General features: G+C 36.7%; 1 protein-coding gene across 1 annotated transcript in view; it reads left to right on the top strand.

Annotated features, from left to right (window-relative positions):
- The first annotated feature begins 8,074 nt into the window (after positions 1–8,074).
- LOC146999175 (uncharacterized) overlaps positions 8,075–24,935 on the top strand; it is a 29,310-nt gene continuing 12,449 nt past the window's right edge. Inside the window, exons 1-2 of the mRNA XM_085811940.1 lie at positions 8,075–8,303; positions 9,321–9,462. Coding sequence (XP_085668066.1) covers positions 8,075–8,303; positions 9,321–9,462 — 371 coding nt within the window. The remainder of the gene's footprint in view (positions 8,304–9,320; positions 9,463–24,935) is intronic.

Raw genomic sequence — 24,935 nt, 5'->3', positions numbered from 1 at the left:
GGTGCACAGTGGGGAGAATTTCTATCAATGTAAAAGATCACAGAAATCACAGCTACTCGTCATATAGATAAAAGGCCAAAAGAACTCCTGTCTCTGCAAGTCTCAAGCTCTTTAACGTCGAAGTCCCCATAGTTCAGAACGCCAACTACTTAGGCGTCACTCTCAATAGCACGCTCACTTGGAGTGATCACATAAATAAAGTACGAGGCAAAGCCCTTTCCACTATGAAAAATCTATTTCCTCTTATAGGAAAATTTTCAAGACTAGATCTTCTAAGGAAAAGGCATGTTTATTAGCCATTATAAGGCTTATTATTACCTATGCCAAGCTTGCCTGGGCAGCGGTCACTAATAAAGATCTAAATAAACTTCAGATCATACAAAATAAGTACTTACGGCTTATTACTCAAGCTCACTTCTATGTATCCAACGACACTCTGCATAATGATTTAAAAGTTGAGCGTATAGAGGAGTTCATCCATCGTATGAACAAAAAGTTCTTTACAAAGGCCAAACCTGAGGGTGCAAATATTAGACCTTACGCGGCCCACCTCACCCGTGATTCAAATTTTCCAACTTAATTGCACTTTTGTATTATATGTGCAAATAGTTTGTATTTTTCACATTTATCCTTGACTTCTAATTTTACTGTATTGATTTATTCTTAGTAAACAAAAAGTTTGTATACCTATATTTTATTCTTATGTATTTTTTTATAACATCAGTCAGATTCCCTTACTCTTGTCAAGCATATATTGGTTTTCGGTCTCATGTTTTATTTTCTATATCCTTGTGGTGGATGGTCATCCTCCTCTCTCACCTCAGACTTCCTCTTACCCGTGTCTTACTGTTACGTCATGTGCCCATACGGCAGAATTACCAATGAGCCGGCAACATCGCATATATTAGCGATAGCCCGGCAATACGTGTATTGATTGATTGATTGATTGATTGATATCAGAGAAATAAAAAGAAGGGGAAGTCAGTTAAAGAGGGAAAGAAGAGGGGAAAAGGTTGACGAGAACTTAACTAGAAAGTTGTAGAGGAAATAAAATTAATGTTGGACTGTGACTTCAAAATTATTCTACCAGTAACTTAAATCACAAAATACAGACATTTTAGTAGGAGAGAGAGAAAAAAAGTTAGAAAATGCAGACATAAAATTATTAAATTTAAATCAGTAATTTTATATCAATAGTCAGTAATTTTATATCAATTAATAGTCAGTAATTTTATATAGTTAATAGTCAGTAATTTTATATAATTAATAGTCAGTAATTTTATATCAATTTCAATCAGAAAATTTAATCAATCGGTAATTTTATATCTATAGTCAGTAAAATATAACAAGATTGTAACATAAACATGAATGGGCAAATAAATGACGAAGTTGAAGTTCGAAACATAAACCATAAACAAAGCCGCAATGTCAATAGGTTTGGTGCTAAGCGCGCATGCGCTTTGTAGGTGGGGGGTGAGTTGAGTTGAGTTGAGAGCAGAATCTAGACACCCGTGCGGCTTACTAAGACTATTCGGGTCTAGTCCAGGTTCCGCAACTATCCGGGGCAACACCTCATGGGGACTATAAGGGCATACATTGATCCTGTATACATGCTTACATAGTTCATAATATATGCTTACATAGTTACAAAGTTCATAGTACATGCTTATATACAAGTAGTTCATAATACATAGATCTTTCATAATACTTGCTTACATAGTTCATACATATACATGCTTACATACGTAGTTCATACGGGGGGAGGGAAAATTATGCGTCGTGCAACAAATTATGAATAGACTGATTGCCTGTGTGATGCAAACTATTTTGTTATATTATTTTACATAGGCTAGCCAAGACTAGATCACACAAAAGGGCATATAATACCTGTTTGGCACGTACGAAATTTGAAGAAATTCTTTACATACTACAAGGCACGTTTCTGCAGAATTTGTTTTATAGTTATTTAACTATAAATTTTGGAAACCGTAGCCCTGCCTTAGCACCATTGCTGTTGAAGTAGATGCCGGCCGTCTTTCTAAGTACAATGCCAGTTAAGTTATTGTTCTTGTTGATGTCAGTGATAGTTTATTTGAACGGTTCTTATAATTATTAAACATTATTCCTTGTAAATATTCATGATTAAAATGACATTTTGTTCTCCACATTCCTTACACTTTCTTACACTTTTTATATTTAATTTTAAAACAGTCATGGATTTATTTTCTGTCTTGTGGCTCTGAAAAAATTTTTTATAAAATAAGAAAAGAAAATGTATTGTTACTGAAAATTCTCAAATAGCAAATTCGATTATAGATTGGTTTGTTGATTATGGCTATGTCTATTAAGATATAATTTATGGCTTTTAAAACAATTTTTTCCTGCATGCGTACATATCTTTAACACCATTGAAAGCAAGCATCTTACTTTCTAATAAACTTTTTAACTAAAGGAAATTAATTCCATCTGTGCATACCTGACCTGAGAATTAAAATAATAGATAAATACTAAATCAAGTTCAATGACAGAAATACAGGTGGTAAAGATAAATGCTGAAAACATAGAAAGTAAGTTGAATCGTTGATATATGTAGGAAAAACGCATTCATGGGACTGCCAAATATTATTTATCGGTTTGGTATAATTTCCATTTAATTTGTCTTTCATAAAGATGTAGCCTATGCAGTTGATATCTTTATATATATATATATATATTCAGAAATGCAGTGTTCCATAAAAGTCCACAGAGGAACGCTATGAAACGAAACGTTGTTGAGGGCTACATATAAAATCTAATATTTATTAATTGCTTCAATTTCACTCGCATTATTAAGACGCATGATAAAAGTATACTAACATTTTAAAAAGGTACATATTAGAGAAAAAATAAACATAAAAGTTTTGCTCAATTTTTCGCCGGGAATCGAACCACGGATATAGCGGCCCAGCTTGCAGGACCGCTACACTACGAAGACACTCTACGAAGATGGGAAAAGTACCTTTCGCCAATCCTGGGTGGAGGGAGAAATCCTCATCCAACACCTTTTTAGTTCGAACACCACTGTAGACACATTAAGTATTTTTTTTTTTTTTTTTTTTTTTTTTTTTTTTTGAAAGCCGAAGATATGAAAAAATATGCAACGCCTTCGCCGGGAAAATACCGGCCTGAAATACCGGCTCAGTGTGCTGACCATTACACCACGAAGGCCCGCTAGGAAGGCAAGAGAAATACCTTATAGTTTTAATATGAACATTCAGCTTGATTTTTTTAACACTTGTGAACACCTTGTTTGACAAATATGATAATGAAGCAAATAGTATTTACAAGATGTTTGCCTGAAATTTTGCCCATTTTATTTTTTAATTGCATCATATAATAAAATTTGTACTGAAAGGTACCTAATTTCAGGTAATTTTTTACTGTAATTCCTAAGTTATGTATCTGTTGGATTTGCGAAGTCAAAAACTGTCTACTCTTTATTTATTTATTTATTTATTTATTTATTTTTAATTTTAGTGAATTGGCAAAAAAACGAAAGTATTTAAAATTAGGTAGAAAAAAAATCTGATGTGTACACCACATGACTTCCTTGTACGTAATATTAAATTATACGCAATTTTCCTGCAGTTCATTTAAACCTATTGAATTAACAGTTAACGAATTTTGAATTAAATCTACTTTATCAATAGCGCATAAACCACAATAAAATAAACACACTCTTCAAAGTTCACTATATTTATTTACCATAGCGACACTTCGGCGCTAGGTTCACTTAACAGCGTTACATCTCATTCATTTTATAACTCAGAGTGCGCAAAAATTATATCATCTGAAGAATTACCACATGTTCTGTTCAAATACTATAATAAATATAAAACAATGCAGAAAAGAAATTAAACAAATAAAAAAAATCTGAAAGGTTTCAGCTTTTAAATTACGTCCAAAGGGGCGTTTTTTTAACGTTTTGTGTGTTACCTTTGTTTATTAAATATTAACTTAACACTAGAACGCCCGCACATTTCATCCCCCTAGAACGCCCGCCGGAGTTATTTTGACTCAAAATAACTCCGGCGGGCGTTCTAGGGGGTCTTACCAATTTATAAGGTAAACACATAAACGAGAACACAATAATGAATACATTATTCAATTAAAACATTTTAATTCGTAATTGGGAACAATAGATACAAATATTAATTTTAACAAAAAGGATAACTGAATTTACGATTATAAGAAAACGAAAAAATGGCATGCTTTTCCCAATATTTCATATACTTAACAATCCTTTTTAAACTAAATTTCAGAAATGCAGTTTTTGCTTGTATAATCTAGCTTCTCATGACATTTTCCGCACACTATTTTATTGAATGAAATACAGATTTTAGTAATCATATTACCATTACAAAGCTTTATTTCCCATTTCCTCCTCTTTGGGGCTGATCTCTCTGGTGGGTCTGCTCTGCTTGCATTCCTTTTTGGTTAATTAGTAAGACGTATGGAGTTTTGACGCATTTTATCAGCTAACATCTGGATGAACGTTTGTCTTGTAATTTGTTTTTTCAGTAATTTCTTTAAAAATAATCCAGGCATTTATAGCAGTTAAATCTAACATATTGTTGCGTGCGTGCGTACGGATTCGTAATAGATTGAATGCAGAAGTCTGATGAAAAGTTAATAAAATTTATTCTTATCACAAGCAATAAAATAAAGTGCTGAAATTTTTCCTCACAGATATTCGTACAATGTTACAGTATCACACAGTAGTTATATTTTAAATTACTAGAAACGTTAAATAGAATACTATTCAAAGCGCAAAGATAGCTAATCCTTTCAACAGAATTTACCGCAGCTAAGTAAACAATAACTTATAAACAACTGAACTGAGACTTTTTCTCCGGCTTTTAGAAGCTTTTTAATCAGTCACGAAAACATTCTGGTAATTTTTATTTCTCTAGTTTTCTGGAAAGCAAAAGCAATTACGAGATATCTATTTATTAAATGCGCGTGCTCCTGTATTTCTGATTTTTCGGCGCAACTTTCCCTTAAAACTAATAACGCGCTGCATTGCACGGGGAAATGAAACAATTTTAATTACAATTCTACTAACATTAGCTATTTAAATAAAAAAAAACCGTAACACTGCCCCCTTCCCAAGCACTGCAAGTCCCAGGTAGTACAATCCCTAAACAGGAAGCCAAACTTACAACTAAGGCATCAATGCAATAATAAACATTAATTGCAATAGCAAACAACATAAACAATTTTTGGAATAGTAACTTAAAACAAATCAAATACTATAAAACACTAAATAGAAATCTAATCAAATATAAATTTGGAAACAAAAAGAAGCATGGTCTTACATATTTACAATATCATTTACAATTATATACACTACGGTACTATGGCCATAGTAAGGAGCTAACCTCTCGTAGTAAATGACTTTAGGCTTAAATTTCGATGACTTACGGATCCGAACCACGACGCCGTTCAGCCTGTTTATGACTGTGTACGAACCATCCCAAGATGAGCCCTCAGGGGCTCACTTTTGTGAGTACGGGTGTGGCACTTCGAGGAACCCTAGCTCTTCAGGGATCATCTTCTTGGTGAGACGGGGGTCACGATCCTGGAGCCCTGGTGATCTTTCCTCCTTTCTTTCTCATCTTCCCTTATCTGTGCTGATTTCTTTTCTTCTGCCTTTGTGGTTTCCCCTTTCAGAGGTTTGGGCTCAAAGTGAGATTCTAATACATCTCTTTGTTTCTACTTTCTCACAGAGAAAAAACTACCTACGCGTTTGCCGTGCGTTGTTACCCGTAAGGCTGGAAAGGAGGGTCCTGGTAGTTGAGGGACGAGGTACTGTCTCCAACACACTGCTTAGGCCTCTGCTTCAGATTGAAACGGGAGGCACTTAGTTGTCCTCGCTAGTGTCAATCGGCTGGTCACTTGTCCTTAAAGACAGTGGCTTGGGGACGGGAGTTCCTCATTTCGGGAGAGCTGACTGTGGGGGCTTCAGATTGCATATAGACCCGATTAACCCTGGCGCAGACTTCTGGGTCCCCTTGTTGGACTCCGTGGTGAGCGGGGCTGCCGGTCCCGAATCATTTCTCTCTTCAATATGGCTAATTCTAAAATTATCTTAAATTATTCTAAAATATCGAATTAATGATTTCGAAGTCAGTCAGGTCACTCAAAATGTTATTCTTCTGAAAAACCTTCTGCTAAAAAGTACGTACTGATGCAAATGCTAATAATCCAAACATACGTCCCCGCTTCCTTGTTGTCTCTAGTCCTTCTGGCGAGCTGCAACAGATGTCTCCTTTCGTAATAAATAAATACATTCATTCTTATATTGGCGAGCCGAGAAATATAAAGCGTTTCCGCTGTGGAGACTTGCTTGTTGATACAACTTCAGCGACCCAGTCTGCTTCTTTACTTCAAATAACCAAACTTGGGCAAGCGAATGTCACTGTAACAGCACATAAGACATTGAATTATTGTCGCAGTGTAATCTTGGAAGTCGACATTCTCTGTGTTTCTGAAGAAGAGATCGCATCCGTGCTGTCTGACCAAAATGTCTTTGGTGTTAAGCGGATCAAGATGCGTAAGTAAGGTCAGTTGATCGATACGAAACACGTGATCCTGACCTTCAACTCACCTGATCTGCCTAAGAATATTAAGGCCGGATACCTAAATTGTCCTGTCAGACTTTATATTCCAAACCCTATGCGATGCTTCCAATGCCAACGCTTCCGCCATTCTAAGATGTCCTGTCGTGGCAGCCCCACATGCGCCCGATGCTCACAGATTGGCCAGGATTCTGAAAATTGTACTGCTGCGCCATTGTGCATAAATTGCAAGGGTGATCACCCAGCATTTTCTCGCTTGCCCCCAAAATAGAAATCTGAAAAAGAAGTACAGACTGCAAAAGTAACTAGGAACATCACATATGCTGAAGCCAGAAGATAGTCCAAAGCACACAGGTTAGACCAAATACATCTTACACCAATGCTCTTAAAATATCTCGTACAGTTGCCACTCAAACTTCAGTTGGTACCCAGACCCCCACCAAACAAAACTCAACAGATTACAAGCAACCAGAAAAAGAAAATGCAAGCCATATAGTACAAAAAAAGAAGAAACAGTCATTTAAAGTAAACCCAAAAATGCCACTCAGAAAATAACTAATAAAAATAGAAGTCCCAGCAATAGCTCTCTTGATGGGATGATTTCTGAATCTGCGGATTCAGATAGCATGGAAGTAGAAGAGGGTCTAGAAGTTCCCAGGCATCTATTTCCAAGAAAAACTAAAAAAAACAGCACAGAAAGAAAAAAAAAACAATCATAATAGCCACACTCGTCTCATGGAACTGTCGCGGTTTCCACCGAAATTTGCTCGACATCAAAGCTATAATCGATGTTTATCATCCTGTCTGCTTAGCAATACAGGAAACAAATCTGAAACCAGAACAAGAAGCAAAACTTCCGAGGTTTTCTTTCGTCAGAAAGGATAACATTCGAGGGCAGCGTGACAGTGGAGGTGTATGTCTCCTCACCTCACTGGACTATCCATCAAATTCACTTTCTTTGACGACATCCCTCCAAATTCTCGCTACTCAAGCAAATTTTGATATTGTTGTTTCAGTCGTTTTTCTGTACTTGCCTCCAAATGAGCACATTGATCAGGAAGACTTAAATGGTCTTATATAGCAGCTGGCTGAGGTCGTTTTCATAATGAGAGATTTTAACGGCCATAGTCCAATCTGGGGTAGTAAAGAAACAAATTCCCGAGGAAGACAAATTGAGCATATGATTAAAGATTTGTCTCCTGAATAATGGGCAGGATACTTACTTCCATGAGCCTTCAAGGATTTTCCACGCTCTTGACCTTGCCATCTGTTCACAATCTCTTTTTCCATTTTGCACTTTTAGTGTGGGATATGATCTTTACAACAGCGATCATTATCCCATTTTTGTATCTCTTGCATGAAGAGGAGCAAACTCCATGTCGTGATTTTCTCGGTTCATACTTGATAGGGCAGACTGGGAACTCTTCTCTTCCACTGCAGAAGTGACAGAGAACATGGTAGAAGATGTGCAAATCGATGATGCAGTTGAAGCAATTAATAATACTATTATTCAGGCAGCTATGCTCTCCATACCTAGAGCATCAGGAAAAATGATAAAGTATTCGAAACCATGGTGGAATCGTGACTGCCGTGAAGCATTGAAAAAGCAGAAAAAAGCTTGGGGAATGTTTCGCAGATACTTTACTTTGCGAAACCTCATAGCATTTAAAAGAGCTAAAGCAAGTGAGCGAAAATTAAGAAGGCAAAGCCGTAGGAATTCCTGGACTTCATATGTGTCGTCAATAACATCCTCTACGCCAAGTAAAGAGTTTGGGAAAGAGTTAAAAAACATGCGGAATATATAAAGACCACTCACTTTCTTTTTTGAAAAACTATGGCCGAGTGATTAGTTCCATAGAAGATATTGCGAATACTATTGGTGAAACATTTGCTGGTGTTTCTTCCAGCATAAACTATTTACCCGCATTTCTGTCTATCAAACAGCACTCTTAAAGAAATCCCATCGCTTTCAACTCTTCCAAATCTGAGCCTTATAATAGGGACTTTACTATCCTTGAATTAAGGATAGCTTTGCTGCAGACACGTACGTCTTCTCCAAGTCTTGATGGCATAAATTACGAAACGCTGAAGCATCTCTCCTATAAGTCACTGACTGCCCTTCTCACTCTTGACAATAGAATGTGAAAGGAGTGTTCTTTTCCCAGTGCATGGAGGAGAGCTGTTGTAATTTCTATTGCTAAGCCAGGGAAAGATCCAAGGAATTCCTCCAACTAACGACCAATTACCTTACAAGATGCGTATGGAAGCTGTTTAAAAAAATGGTACACTCCCGCCTAGTCTACTTCTTGGAAAAAAATAATATTATATCACCTTACCAAAGCGGTTTTCAAAAGCGGAGAACAACCTTGGATTACATGCTCCTTTTAGAGACATCCATTCGTAAAGCTTTTGTAAGAAGAAATCACCTTGTCTCAATTTTCTTTGATATAGAGAAAGTTTATGATAAGGCATGGAAATACGGTATACTTCGTGATCTTCATAAGAGTGGCTTGTGCGGTAACCTACCAATTTTTATTCCAAATTTCTTAAACCCAAGAAATTTTCAAGTAAGGATTGGCTCTGTTTTGTCGAATGTTTTCGAACAGGAAGAGGGTGTGCCTCAAGGCTGTGTGCTTAGTGTAACCTTGTTCAGCCTAAGAATAAATTCTATATTAAAAGAACTTCTTCCCACCATTTCAGGATCTTTGTATGTTGATGACCTACAAATTAGCTGCCAAGGAACAAATATGAGATATGTAGAGAGGCAACTCCAGATTGCTTTGAACAGGATCCAGGAATGGGCAAACAGACAAGGATTAGCAGTTTCAAAGCAAAAGACTGTGTGCGTGCACTTTTGTAGAAAGCGAGGTCTCCATCCTAAGTCTGAATTGTACCTCAGTGGGTCAATGATTCCAGTTGCACCTGAAGAAAAATTTTTAGGAGTGATTATTCGACCGAAAATTGACTTTTCTTTCTCATGTCTTAAATCTGAGAAGGAAGTGTTTAAAAACACTAAATATTTTAAAAGTATTGGCGAACACCTATTGGGGAGCAGAGCGTTGCTCTATGCTTCGCATTTACAGAGGGCTTGTCCGTTCTAGACTGGACTATGGCTCAGTTGTTTACGGATCCGCTCGGTCATCAGTACTGATAAAACTAGATCCTGTTCCCCATCAAGCTCTGCGGATTTGTTCAGGAGCTTTCAAGACTTCTCCTGTCCAGAGCCTGTATGTTGACTATAACGAACCATCACTTTATCTGAGGCGTGAGCAATTGTCCCTTTTGCAATATTTTAATATTCTATCGCAACCTGAACATCCTAGTAATCTGTGCTTACTTGATAATGTGTGTAACACTTTATTTGAAACACGTCCATCCTGTGTTCCTACCTTTCTTTTAAGAGTTCGCCCTGTCACTGAGGAACTTTCCCTCTCTGATATGCGCCCCCAAGCAGTACAGAATTTTGAAATCCCACCTTGGGAAAATGCACGAATTCAGCTCCTTGATGTTTTCAAGCATCACGTGAAGGCAAGCACTAACGAGATCATTTACAGAGAACTCTTCGCTGAGCATAGGCAAAAATATAGCAGTTATCATCCGATATATGCAGATGGATCCAAGTCAAATGTGCGTGTCAGGATGGCATTTGTAATTGAAGATCACAAAGCGGGCAGATGCTTGCACTATGCTTTCTCAATCCTAACATCTGAACTAACAATATATTATGGTCTTTTTACATCTCAAAGCTCTGCCACAATAAGTTCATAGTTCACATAGACTCGTATAGTGCTCTTAAATCGTTTTAGCTTTTCCCAGCATTCAGAATCCTGTGGTAATGGATGTTCTCAAGATTCATATAAACTTAACGATTCTAGGATATGAAATGCTGTAATGCTGGGTTCCCGGGCATTCGGGAATAAAGGCAAATGAGCTTGCAGATATCGCAGCAATATCTGCTGTTGAACTGTCCAGTGGCCTCATCCCTTTTAAAGACATCTGATGTATCATCAAGCGGAAGATCCGAAAAAAATGGCAGCAAATTTGGGATGCTCAGTTTCACAACAAGTTGAGAAATGTAAAGCCTAAAATCGAGCATTGGGATTTACCTGGAAATCGTAAGGAGGAAGTTCTTTTCACTCGCCTCAGAATTGGTCACACTAGAGTGACACTAATTAGTCCGGCATATTTTAATTGAGTGTCCATGTTTTAAGAGTCTTCGTCAGAAATATTTTAGTAGCTGTGACTTACCTCTCGACCGTTTAATCGGAAGAGAGGTCAATTGTAATTTATTTTATTATTTAAAAAGAGACTGGCTTTTATTACCTAATGTAATTTGTTTTGAAGACTGTATCTTGAATTTTAATGTGTGCTTTTAACTTGTTTTTATATGACTTCATCCTCTGGTTTTGCTACATTTGTCTACTTGTTTTTATTTATTGTATTTTAATTTCATCCATCGTAATCATCCCATCTCGTGTTTGGCGCGCTATAATCATCTTTGGTTTTGCGCCATAATCTCTCACTCACTCTTTATATAACTTCATCCTCTGGATTTGGTACATTTGGCCACCTGTTTATATTTACTAACAGATTATTTTGATTTCATCAATTTTGATTATCCCACATTGTGTTTGGCGCGTTCTAATCATCTTTGGTTTTGCGCCAATAACCTCACTCTCACTCACTCACTAACTACAACGTTGCAGTGAAACTGCGTATCAATGTCACAGTGTGACTTGATAACAATGTCATAATGTGACTTCACATCAACTTCGCAATGTGACGTCGCAGAAAACAGACATTAAGCCATTCCTACAACGTTGTAAGGATCCTAAGTTTTACTAACCTTTATTTTGTTTTAAATCTTTACTATCACTTCTTATTTTCTACTTCCGGTCAGAATTAAAAGCTTTAACTTATTTATGCAAATTTGTCTTGCTAACGCCAAGTACTTAAGTTGTGGCTTTTTGCCAAGCAAGAAAGAGGAAGGAGTTATTAGAAGAGGCCGCTTGCCATAGTAGTTTTACTCGGTTGCTGGTTGCCTTCAAGGTCAGAAGTTTAATCCTCTTGATAATTTTAAACGTATCGTAGTTTTAGCAGCTCTCTGTATTACATACGGATTTTGTTAAATAACGGCCAGTCTTAAAGTTAGGCACTTGTATATTAATCCAAAGTTAGTTTTAGTTAGAGTTTTAGTTAGTAGTTTTATATTCTTACGTTCAGACCACAAGTGGTTGGTCTTTGCATTCCGAAGTTCCGGGAACCTCTGTAAAGATAGAAAAATAAAGGGTTTCGTATACCCGTCCTGTGTGTATTGTCTACTTCACAAATTATTGAACATAGCTTGAGTAAGCTCCCTGTTCCGAGTCAGGACAGTTCATGTTTCCAAGGCAAGTAAAGAGGAACGCAAGTCCTGATAGTGGCGCCCGACGAAGAAGAATAACCATTGTGATACTTCTTTGGCGATATGAAGCAACTCCAATGATGGAACACAGCAATAACTTTTATTTAACACTAAAAAAAATGGCGACATACAAACAAGAAGAGAAAACATATTCTAACATTTAAAAAATAAATTACATTCTTCGTGCGAGAGTCGCTCGAGGCACTCGAGTCTGGTTTCAAATATTGCCATTCACAAATAATGTTCATCTATTTAAATTATTTAAACTACAAGATTTTAATATTATTTAAAGCTGTTACAACCTCTCCCCCAACGGAAAGACTTTTGCCGAAGGGAAAAGTTCTGTAAAATTCGAAAGTTTATAAGCTCGGCTTGTTAAATTGCTTAAAGAGTAAAGGTAATTTCTCTTATAAATTTACAAATTTCAGGCCAAAGATTTTAAGTTTTAAATAAATACTTTTACACCACATTTAAATAAAAAGAAATGGAGATCGTTCAAATACATCAGTTGAGCATACATTAAATAATAAAATAAATTCTAAACGTGGTTACATACTCTTATTAAATTAGTATATACTCTTATTATATATTTATATTACTTAATTCTACTCAGAACATCTACGTTCTTGTGCAAAGTTCCTTTGCGATGAATGACCTTAAAATTATAAGGTTGTAATGAGAGTGCCCAGCGCATCAATCTAGAGTTACATTTGGCGTTTGATTGTAGCCACACCAAAGGGTTATGATCAGTTTGAATCAAAAATTCTTGCTGACCATCCAGATAAAAATGTAATTTCTTGGTAGCGTAGATGATAGCAGCGCACTCCTTTTCAGTAGTACAATAATTCTTTTCAAATTTAGTAAATTTTTTGCTTATATACAAGATAGGATGTTCATGTTGATCATCATCTAATTGGCATAGTACAATACCCATGCCATTGTCTGAGGCATCGGTTTGTATAATAAACCTTTTATCAAAGTCGGGAGCATACAGAATTGGTTTCCTGCATAGCAACTCTTTTAAATTTTTAAAAGCTTTGTCACATACTTCAGACCATTGTATATTTCCTTTTTTTGTTACCCCCTTCAAAGCGTCCGTGAGAGGTGAAGCAATTTCTGAAAATCTCGGTATGTACTGGCGATAATACCCTACCAGTCCTAAGAAAGCACGTACTTCTGTTTTGGTTTTAGGTGTAGGATACTCCTTCACAGCCAGGATCTTTACTTCATCCGGGGTTCGTTGTCCTTGTCCCACGACATGGCCTAGGTATCTCACTTGATCTTGTGCAAATTTACATTTTGATGGTTTTAGTCGTAAGTTTGCTTTCTGTATTCTCTCTAGAGCAGAAGTTAGGTTTTTAAGGTGCTCTTCCCAGTTTTTTGAATAAATGGCAATGTCATCCAGGTATGGTACAGCGAATCCTTAGCATCCAGCCAGGACTTTAGTCATAACTTTGCTAAAAAAGTATGGGGCATTTTTTAATCCAAACGGTAAACGTAGAGGCCTGAAACTTCCAAAACTAGTTACAAATGTTGCATATCTTTGGGCTCTTTCTGTTAACGGAATTTGCCAGTAGCCTCTAGATAAATCTAATAGGGTAATATATTTTTCTTTTGCTAGTTTCGATACGTTCTTCAATATTAGGCAAAGGATAATATTCAGTTTTAGTAACAGCATTGAGTTTACGATAATCAATACAAGGCCTAGGATCCTTTGATGAAGATTCTATCAAAATCATGGGAGATGTATAGTCCGATTCTCCCGGCTCTATAATTTTAAGATCGAGCATTTTCTGGATTTCCTTTTTGAGAATTTCAGTCTGTCGAGGTGACAGTCTGTATGGCTTTATTTGCATTGGTTCGTTATTTAATAGTTCAATATCGTGACAAACTAAGTTTGTTAGTCCAGGATTATTTGAAAAACAACCAGAATATTTCCAAAGAATCTTTCGTAAATCTTCTATTTGCTCGGGTTTCAAACTTTTATCGAGTTCATTCTCCTCTATGATGTCCGAGAAATTTAATATACTTGGATTGGAAGGTAAATGAGGAATGTCCATTTCTAAGTCTCCTTCCACTTCAGTTATCATATTAATCATTTCTGGTCTTTTGTAATATGGTTTAAGCATGTTAATGTGATATACTTGATTTGGCTCATTTTGTTCCTCGAAACTTACAATATAATTGGTTTCTGAAATTTTCTGCTCTATTTTTCCAGGTCCTTTCCACTGTACTTCTATTTATTTTGACGATTCGTTGATAAAACAAGAACTAAATCTCCTCTAGCAAATTCTCTTTTCACTGCGTTTCGATCGTACCATGTTTTCCTCCGTTGTTGAGCTTCTTTCATGTTTTCCACGGCAAGTTCTTGGCATTTCTTCATTCGATTAATAAGTTCGAAAACGTAACTGACAACATTATTACTTTCTTCAATCGGTTCTAGCCACTGCTCATAAAGTAAAGTGACTGGCGTTCGTAGGTTTTTGCCATGAACTAATTCTGCTGGTGTAAAACCAGTGCTTTCGTGTGTGACTGTTCTGAGAGCAAAAAGAACTGATGGTAGATAATTCTCCCAATCCGAAGTCGCTCCTATACATACGACTCTTAACACCCTTTTTAGCGTTCTATGGAATCGCTCAACGGGATTACGCTGCGGATAATACACAGAGCTTCTTACATGTTTAATGCCGAAACGCTCCAAAAATTCCTCTGTCAAAGCACTGACGGAAGAGGTCCCCTGATCTGTTTGGATCACTTTTGAGAAACCCATACGACTGAAAATCTGTAAGAAAGCATCAATCACAGATGGCGAAGAAATGTCTGTCACCGCAACAGCATCTGGATATTTGGACGACATACACAGAGCTGTAATAATATATTTTTTTCCAGTCTTTGAAATAGGTAGCGGACCAACGGCATCGACATTTATTTTAGTGAATATTTCGGAAATTACTGGTACTAATGTCATTGGAGCCTTCTTTTTGTCATTTCCTTTTCCAGCGCGCTGACAAGCATCACAGGTTCTTACAAAATCTTCAGTTTCTTTGTAACACCTCGTCCAGTAAAAATATCTAGCAAGTCTGTCTTTGGTCTTTTTGACACCCAAATGACCAGAAGTTCCTTCGTGGCACGTCTTTATAATTGACGGCTTGAGTTTTTCAGGTATAACGACAAGCTGTCTTTCAAAGCCCATTTTATCCGTCGTTTTTTTAACTAAAAGTTCTTTTACTGTCAGACTATAGTTCTCATTTTTGCATGTACCTTCTTTAACTTCTTGGATGATTTTAGGCAGTTCCTTATCAGCAAGCTGAAGTTGTGCAATTTCTTCTGAGTCAATGTTTACCAGTTTCATGAGAGTTTCATCTTCCGAATTTAGCTCCGGTAAATTATCTTCTTCTTCAAAAACATCTCTGGATGCTTTATTTTCTTCCTTCATCGTTTCCAAGATCTTCTCTTCGGCTATTTCTCTTTTCTTTTGAGCTCTAGTAGAGCTCTAGATTAACCTGGTGAGGACAACTATCAGGTTCCTTTCCTTGTTTATTCAACAGTTCAAAAGTTCGATTGCCTAATAAATACCTTCCTTTGTCGAGTTCATTTCTAATTATGGCAGCCTTAGTTATTACTCGCCCAAGATCGCAATTTAGTTCGATCTCAGCCAATGGTAAACAGGTTGGATTCAAAACTAACGGCTGTTGCACCCACACATTTTCACCTGTCAGCATTTCCGGCGGGATGTATTTGCGACAAACTATACCAATACTAGCACCTGAATCCCTTAATATAGGAATTTTATGACCATTTACGTAACCCATACTAGTATAAGGTAATAGAAATTTATCCTCTGATTTTGCACTAATTCTGTTAAGATTAGCAGGAGATTCAGTACTATTCTTAAGTTTTGGACATTGGGGTCTAATTACTTATTATTTAATATGGTACACATGTATCTTTGAAATAGTTTGCATTTAGTATTGTGATGCTTCTTTGGCGATAATAAGCAACTCCAATGATGGAACACAGCAATAACTTTTATTTAACACTAAAAAAAATGGCGACATACAAACAAGAAGAGAAAACATATTCTAACGTTTAAAAATAAATTACATTCTTCGTGCGAGAGTCGCACGTGGCACTCGAGTCTGGTTTCAAATATTGCCATTCACAAATAACTTAATGTTCATCTATTTAAATTATTTAATCTACAAGATTTTAATATTATTTAAAGCTGTTACAACCTCTCCCCCAACGGAGAGACTTTTGCCGAAGGTAAAAGTTCTGTAAAATTCGAAATTTTATAAACACGGCTTGCTCGATTGCTTAAAGAGAAAAGGTTACTTCTCTCATAAGTTTCCAAATTTCAGGCCAAAATTTTTAAGTTTTAAACAAATATTTTTATACCACATTTAAGTAGAAAAAGATGCAAAATGATCAAATTAGTCTTCCTTTTTTCCTTGACGGCGCCTAGATATTTTCCATGGTGGACCAGTTCCTCGGCTATAATTCACAGCAACGCATTTCCTCAGTTCATCTGTGCCTTTTGGATAATATTCATTTGTCATTTGCTTTCGACAATTGTTTTTTTTTCGTCTATTAGTAGCAGCTTTGATATTAAATCAAAAGCCGAAAGATGATGATAACGCTGCATTGCAAAATGATTCCCAATATTAATTTCTTTATTGTTTTCCAGTTTTTCGTGAACATCTTCCACGTTTAATTCCGGTGATTTTACTTCTTCAAAGACATCTCTGGATGCTTTATTTTCTTCCTTCATCGGTTCCAAGATCTTCTCTTCAGCTATTTTTCTTTTCCTTTGAGATCTAGTAGAGACGGCATTAACCTGATAAGGATGACTATCAGGTTCCTTTCTTTGTTTATTCAACAGTGCAAAAGTTCGATTGCCTAATAAATACCTTCCTTTGTCGAGTTCATTTCTAATAATGGCAGCCTTAGTTATTACTCGCCCAAGATCGCAATTTAGTTCGATCTCAGCCAATGGTAAACAGGTTGGATTCAAGTCTAATGGCTGTTGCACCCACACATTTTCACCTGTCAGCATTTCCGGCGGGATGTATTTGCGACAAACTATACCAATACTAGCACCTGAATCCCTTAATATAGGAATTTTATGACCATTTACGTAACCCATACTAGTATAAGGTAATAGAAATTTATCCTCTGATTTTGCACTAATTCTGTTAAGATTAGCAGGAGATTCAGTACTATTCTTAAGTTTTGGACATTGGGGTCTTAAATGTTGATAGGACCCACACTGATAGCATTGTGGCGTTTTTAGTTTTTCATATTTATCATCTGGACGTGGACTTCTAGGTCTATGAAACCAGCTTTGCGAATTAAATCCTGATGACAATTTTTTTTCAGTTTTATTTTTATTATCTGAACTCAATTTACCTTGAGTTAGTGCATTGTATCTTTCTTTCTGCCGATCCACTACAGGCCTTTTTGAAAGTTTCCGCAAATGTTTTCATAGGCATCAAGTTTTTCAGCTAATTTTTTAGATGAAATCATCTCTACCCATTCATCAATAAAATGATCTCGAATTTCAGGAGGAACTCGACGTTTAAGTTGGTCAAGCACCATCAAATCTAGCAACTGATCAAAAGTCTTAACTCCTAGACCAGTCACCCATTCTTTGCAATAATTTTCTATTTCATAATTGAAATCCACCCATGTAGATTCGGTACTCTTTTGATGTTTCATAAATTTCTGCCTAAACTTTTCCGGGCTTAGTTTAAACCGTCTTAACAATAAATTCTTCACGTGCTCATAGTCTTTAGCTTTATCGGAGGGTTCTCTAGCTATTACTTGGGTTACTTCGTAAGGAAGTAGTTCTAGTAAATGAGATACAAATTCTTCTTTATCAATTTTAGCCCATTCCGCTTGCCTTTCAAACAATAGCAAATATAGACTGATATCTCCTTTCTTATCATCAAATTTCTGCATAAGGTGACGCAGCTCCGTTTTCGGCCGGATCTGTCCGGTATTTTGGGATTTTGTCTCTGCTTCAAGTCTTTATCTCTTTAATTCATACTGTTCGTTCCTTCTCCGCTCTTCTGCTTCTTCCTGTCTCCTACGTTCTTCTATTTCCCTTTCCTCTTTCTCTTTCCGTTCTTCTCTTTCCTCTCTCTCTCTTTCTCTTTTCTCCCTCTCTTTCCGTTCTTCTATTATTGTATCTAAGACCCTTTGACGAATACTTCATCATAATCTCTACTTTCAACAATTTCCTGTTTTAAATCGACTATTTTCAAATCTGCAGTCACATGAACTCCCAGTTCAGCCGCGAGATTTTGCAAATCTTCCTTACAAGCTCTTCCCAAGTAAGACATTTTTTTTTATGTTTAAAATTAACGAACACTGTGTTCTTTATATTTCCTCAAAATAGCTCAATTTAATTACTTTAATTAATTAATGCAGTCAGGAATCACGAAATTAAATGCACTTTGTTAAGTACGTATACCTCAAAAATGAAATATTTAAATTATATGAAGTTCATTCTCTTTACCACATTAATTGTGATTAAAATAAGAATAATAATATAGAGCAATATATATATCTACCGTCTGGACAACTAAATTAAATATTAAAAATAATATCCAATACGATAATAAAATAAGACAATTCAATATTAAAAGGAAGTAATAATCTGGTATCGCTAATATTGCGTTCAGTGATGAACTAATAAAATAAAAATACGCACGATTATTCGATCTCACCGGTGCCTCCAAAATAATTATGACTGTGATACTTCTTTGGCGATATGAAGCAACTCCAATGATGGAACACAGCAATAACTTTTATTTAACACTAAAAAAAATGGCGACATACAAACAAGAAGAGAAAACATATTCTAACATTTAAAAAATAAATTACATTCTTCGTGCGAGAGTCGCACGAGGCACTCGAGTCTGGTTTCAAATATTGCCATTCACAAATACCTTAATGTTCATCTATTTAAATTATTTAAACTACAAGATTTTAATATTATTTAGAGCTGTTACACCATGGCCGAGTTTCAAGAAGAACCAGAAGAACCTGTGGTGCCTGCAGAAGGGGATCAGAATCCAGAAATGCCAGCTGCCGCCCTGGAAGGATTTGGGTACATCGTCCAGACCATGCGCGCATCGATGAAACCAGAAGCAACCTTCAATGGAAACTCACCGGTAACCAGTTTTTTGGAAAAATTAGATGACCACTTCATGCTGTATCCAGTCCATGAATTCCAGAAAGTCACCTTAGCTACCAGCGCTTTGAGGAGCCAAGCGCTTAATTGGTTCAAATGTATAGGCAGAAACTTCTTGGGTCAAGCGGGAAGCCCCATCTATACTTACGAAAATTTCAAGACTGCCTTAGTAAAAGCCTTCCCTGTCGTAAGAAATCGTTCAAAATTAGAAGCGGAACTCTTCAGCATATACCAGAAACGAATTGAAAATCTCTCAAGCTTTATTTTAAGAAAAATTCACGTCTTTAAACTCTTGTATGGAAACCGTCCGGATCCTGAGATAATCCAAGTGATTTTGCCGAGGTTACTTCCCCAAGTACAAAACTTTATTGAATTAAGGAATCCGACTACACTGGAAAAGTTATTTGAGCTAGCAATCCAGTTTGAAAGTAGAAGAACGGCGGACATTGAAAGAAGACGCCAGTATGAGCAACGAAGACAATTTAGTGCGCCAAGACCACAGCAAAGGCAAGAACACGGCTACGGAAGCAAATCGAATCAGTGGGCAAGGATCTAAAAACAGTGGGAATCAGTGACTCCCACTGATTCTAAATCGAATCAGTGGGAGTATCTAAAAACAACCGGCGAAAGTCGACAGTTCAATTGTAAGCCAGAAAAAAAGTCTGAAGGCCAGCGGAAAAAGAAGGAAGGCATGGAAAGGAAGAAAGAAAATTTAAACTAAAACAGATTTCTGCTGACGGGAGGGTGCGGAAATCCGAAGGCCAAGAAAACACCTTTTCCTTCAAGTTAAATACAGTTATTGTGAAAAATTTGACTCTTCCAAAGATTGAAGTTTTGGTGAACAACATCCCAGCCACCGCACTCCTGGATACAGGCTCGCAGTGTTCCTGTGTGGCAGTAGATTTTTTTAGGAAGTACTTCCGTAGATACCGCATATATAATTCGGATAATACGACAGTGTTAGCTGCGCAGGGAGAAAGATGCAAATGCATAGGTAAAATACCATTATATAGTCGCATCAAGGACGAGCAAGTAAAGATCATGTTTTTTATCGTAAAAAATTTACAGGCACATGTCATTTTAGGGATAGATTTCCTTTCAGAGGCAGAAGCAACGCTGGATTTCAACCAAGCGTCCCTTAAGCTGACCATGCAACCAGTTCAGGAAGAAAAAACAGAACCACCAATGTTAAACCTTGACCACCTGCCTAAGGAAGAGCAACAAAAAATCCGACAACTAGTAAGTGAGTTTGCTTCGTTATTTAGTGATATTCCAGGATTTACTCAAGTTACTAACCATAGTATCGACACCGGAGATTCACTGCCAGTTCGCCACAAACCATATCGATATTATAAGAATAAAGAAAAAATTATAGAGTGGCACATTAGAGATATGTTACGTAAAAAGATCATAACGACCATCTCAAGTAGTTATGCTAGCCCGGTTGTTTTATGTAAGAAAAACAATGACTATCCAGTAACACATCCAAAAAGGTAGCGTTTTGCGATTGACTATCGTAAATTAAACTCCATGACTAAATATCCGGAATATCCGTTACCTATTATTGAAGAAATTCTAAGGAACATAACTTCTACCAAATACATGACGATTTTAGATTTAACGACTGGTTATTTTCAAATAGGGGGTAGACAGGAAGATGTGCCTAAGACTGCTTTTATAACCAAGTCTGGCACTTATGCATTCCTGCGTATGCCGTTTGGCCTTTCGGGGGCACCGGCAACATTTCAGCGATGTATGGACATTGTGCTAAGGCCTGTGCTTGGAAAGTGTACATTTATCTATTTAGACAATATCATTATTACTGTGATAATCTGGACCAACATGTACAGGATTTAAGACAGGTGTTTTCATTATTAAATGAGGCCGGTCTAAAAGTTAATGTCGAAAAGTGCAAATTTGCAGCCCCTGAATTAAAATACTTAGGTTACAAAATATCTCAGAAAGGAATCGAGACAGACGAATCAAAAATAATCGCTGGGCAAAAGTATCCGCCGCCAAATACGGCGAAGAAGCTCTCTTCTTTTCTAGGACTTGTTCATATTATAGGTCCTTTATAAAAGATTTTGCACCTATTGCTGAACAATTGTTAAAGTTAAAAAGGAAAAAGGCAAGATTCTCGTGGACGGCCGAAGCCAATAGTGCTTTCGAAAAATTAAAACAAGCATTAACGCAAGCCCCTGTTTGTAAATTTCCTGAAAAGGATGAGAATTTAGAAATTTCAGCGGATGCTTCGGATTATGCGGTAGGAGCGGTACTTTCGCAAAATCAGCAGCCCGTGGCATTTTTTAGTCGAACTTTAAATCAAACACAAAGAAATTATTCCGCGACCGAGAGAGAGGCACTTGCAGTTCTGTTAGCAGTGCAAAAGTTCCGAGTCTATTTTGGAAGGGCGCCAATAACAGTGTATTCTGATCATGCGGCGGTAACTAGATTGTACTCAGGGAAAAACTTATCCCCAAGGTTAATAAGATGGGCACTCAAGTTACAAGAGTATAATAGGGTAATCAAGCACACCCCCGGAAAGGAAAATATCGTAGCAGATGCCCTATCCAGAATAAAAATAGATGAAGAAGGTAATACTGTAAAGGTGGCAATGCTCACAGCATGTACAATAAATTCCCGAGAAACTGTAATAACCGAAATAGGTAAGGATCCTGAATTTAGAAACATTTATGAGTAATTAAAGGATCTTGAAAATTTTAGCCACCAAGATATTGTGGCGATAAGAAATAGGGTGGCCCATTACGAACTAATAGATGGTCTATTATTTTATACAAAAACTACAAATTCCAACAACGAATTTCGACCTGTTATCCCAGCTAGTCTTAGATTAAATATCCTGCAGGAGTTACACGACTGCCCTTTAGCTTCTCATGCTGGTATTCGAAAAACTATCTAACGCGTACGCGAAGCAGTCTATTTTCCTGAACTGCAAAAGTTAACAAGAGCGTATGTCCAGTCCTGCCCTACATGCCAAGCAGTTAATTATATTAATTTCCGCCCGGCCGGGTTTCTAAATAGCATTAAATCGGAATTTCCAAATGAAATAATTGGCATCGATTTATTGGGCCCTTTCCCAAAAAGTCAGTTAAATAAAAGTCGGTATCTCCTTGTTATGGTTGATCATTTTAGTAAGTGGACCGAAATTGTTCCCTTAAAACGAGCCTCCGCGAAATTAGTTACTGCTTCTATTTTAAATAAATATATTTTAAAATACGGGGCGCCCCTAAAAGTTATATCGGATAATGGTCCTCAATTTGTAAGTAATATATTTGAAGACATGTGCCAAAAACTGGGCATACGTCATTTAAAAATGGTCCCGTATCGGCCGCAATCAAATATCGCGGAACGGGTCAATAGAAATATAGTGAAAATTATCCGTAGTTATGTTAAAAATTTTCATAAAAGCTGGGATAACTATGTCAATGAATTAGCTTTCGCCCTTAGGACCGCAAAACATGATACAACGGGCAAAACTCCTGCTGAGTTATTTTTAGGCAGAAAGATTATAACGCCGTTAGATAAATTATTTTATGTTCAACAAAGAGCCCCAGAATTTAAAATGGGTGATATAGAAAAATTAATTAAAGAAGCAAAAAAGAACACTGAAGTAGCACAGAGAAAACAAAAACTTTATTACGATATGAAACGACGGGGAGTAACTTATAAAGTAGGAGATGAAGTATTAAAAATTAAGCATTCACTTTCTTCAGCACCAGAAGAGAAAACCGCCAAATTTTTTCCACGATTTGAAGCACCATATGTCATAGAAAAAATAACTCAGGCTGTAGTGGTGTTAAAAGCCAGGAATGGTGAAACATGCTCCGCAAACATTGACCAGATAAATCCATTCTATAACTGTAATAAAATGCAAATATTTAAAGATCTTTTGCAGGATCCGGCACGGCAGGCACGCAGGCACTGCAGGCAGAAGCTCCACAGGTGGAACAACGACAATCACAAGAGCAAGCCATTAGGAGGCAGGAGCAATTGAAAAGAAAGTTTCCCCGTTGGAAAATTGAAGGTAACAAGAAAAAGAAGCCGTTCCACCGACCAGAAAAGAGAGCGCACGACCACCCCCAGAATGAAGAAGGGAGAAGTACGACGAATGCAAAGAGAGCCAGGAGAAATAACGGCAACTATAACCCGGCTCCCAAACGGAAGATCTACCCATCGGACAGGAGTCTACGCAGCAAATGTCGACGAATAGCTGAAGGAACACCAGCTGCGGAGGCAAAGAAACAAGGAAAATTTGAACAGCCAGCAACGAGATCCAAGCAGGAACGAGAGAGAAGTGTCCCGGTTCTGCCAAGACTAGCTGCCATCAAACGGCCAAGACCACAGGCAGAGGCTAAAAAGAAGGTTTTCAAGGGTGACCGAACTGGAAGGAAAAGAAAGCTCATAGAGGAAGGGAACTGAAGGACGAACCCGCACAAGAAGGAAGATAAACCAAACGCTAGTCTTTGCTACCTTCCAGGACTGGGCAGAAAAAAGAATGTCCGAATATCACAAAGATAAGTAAAACTTTATGTTACTTTGCAACCTTAAGTTAATCTTTCATTCTTACTGCAAGTGGCAGAATTAAAGACGTTTTACCTCATGTGAGGTCTACCTTTATCGCCAAAAAGGCGAGAAATGAGTTGTTACCTATTTTGGTATTATGTTTTTCAATTACTCGCGAGTAAAAATAAAATTAATGTATAATAGGAATGTGTAAATACTTGAATATTGTAAAAGCATTGATAATCTTTGAGAAAGGTACCTTAAGAAAATTGTAAAAATTATTGTATAAAATTTTATTTAAATGATTCTGGCAAGAAAGAAGTTTTAGTCTGAAAGACTTTTGAAATGTAGTATTTCAATGTAGAAGAATTGGCACTTGCTTGGAAAAGAATAGAAGTTAACAATGTACTACTAATGTATGTTTTCAAATGTGTAAAATTAACGGCATGTTGATATGTTCTGTTATTTTAAATTTAAGAAATACTGTGATATGTTAAAAGTGAAAATATTAGAGTAATGCCAAAACTTTTAACTTATTGGTGTGACTGTAAAAAGAGCAAATTATTGTGAATGTGTGTTAAAGGTTGAATGAATGTAGTTAGGCTCTCTGACGCTACACTTCAGAGTTAGCCACTTTTCAGAATAGTACCTCAGGGTTTAGAGATGAATATAAGGTGTGTTCTGAGGTCTTGTTATGTTGAATTTTAACACGTTAGTGTTTTGATTGCAGGCGGTAGTGTTGAACACTTGTACATAGACACGCTCGTGTTTGGTGTTTTTCTTTACAGCACATGTCAGACAGCACGGGGAGATAATTAAATAACGTCATGAATGAAATAAGAATTTTAAAGGAGAAATATAAATATTCATGTTACTTGCCATTTGATTGTGTAACATTTCATTAAACTAGTTTTCCTTCCAGATCTCTGGAAGGAACCAGATTTCAACTAAGAAACTCCTGTTTATGGATGCAGTACAGATGAAAAGTAATTGTCCATGGAGTTGATGATGTAAAAACGACTTTTTAATTTCTAGTTTCTAGAGAGAAATGTTTGTAAAAGATTGGCCTCGCGTTAGATTCTAGAGCTAAAAGTTTTCAACAAGGTCGTTTTAGACCTCAGTTTCAAACTAATTAACTCTGGCGGGAAGTATGTAAGGATTCTAAGTTTTACTAACGTTTATTTTGTTT

This window comes from Stegodyphus dumicola, chromosome 1 (genome assembly GCF_044657685.1).
Source record: "Stegodyphus dumicola isolate Sdum_Otavi_A_Nest chromosome 1, ASM4465768v1".
NCBI classification, from domain to species: Eukaryota; Metazoa; Arthropoda; class Arachnida; order Araneae; family Eresidae; genus Stegodyphus; species Stegodyphus dumicola.
This window is presented reverse-complemented; position numbering and strand designations above follow the sequence as displayed.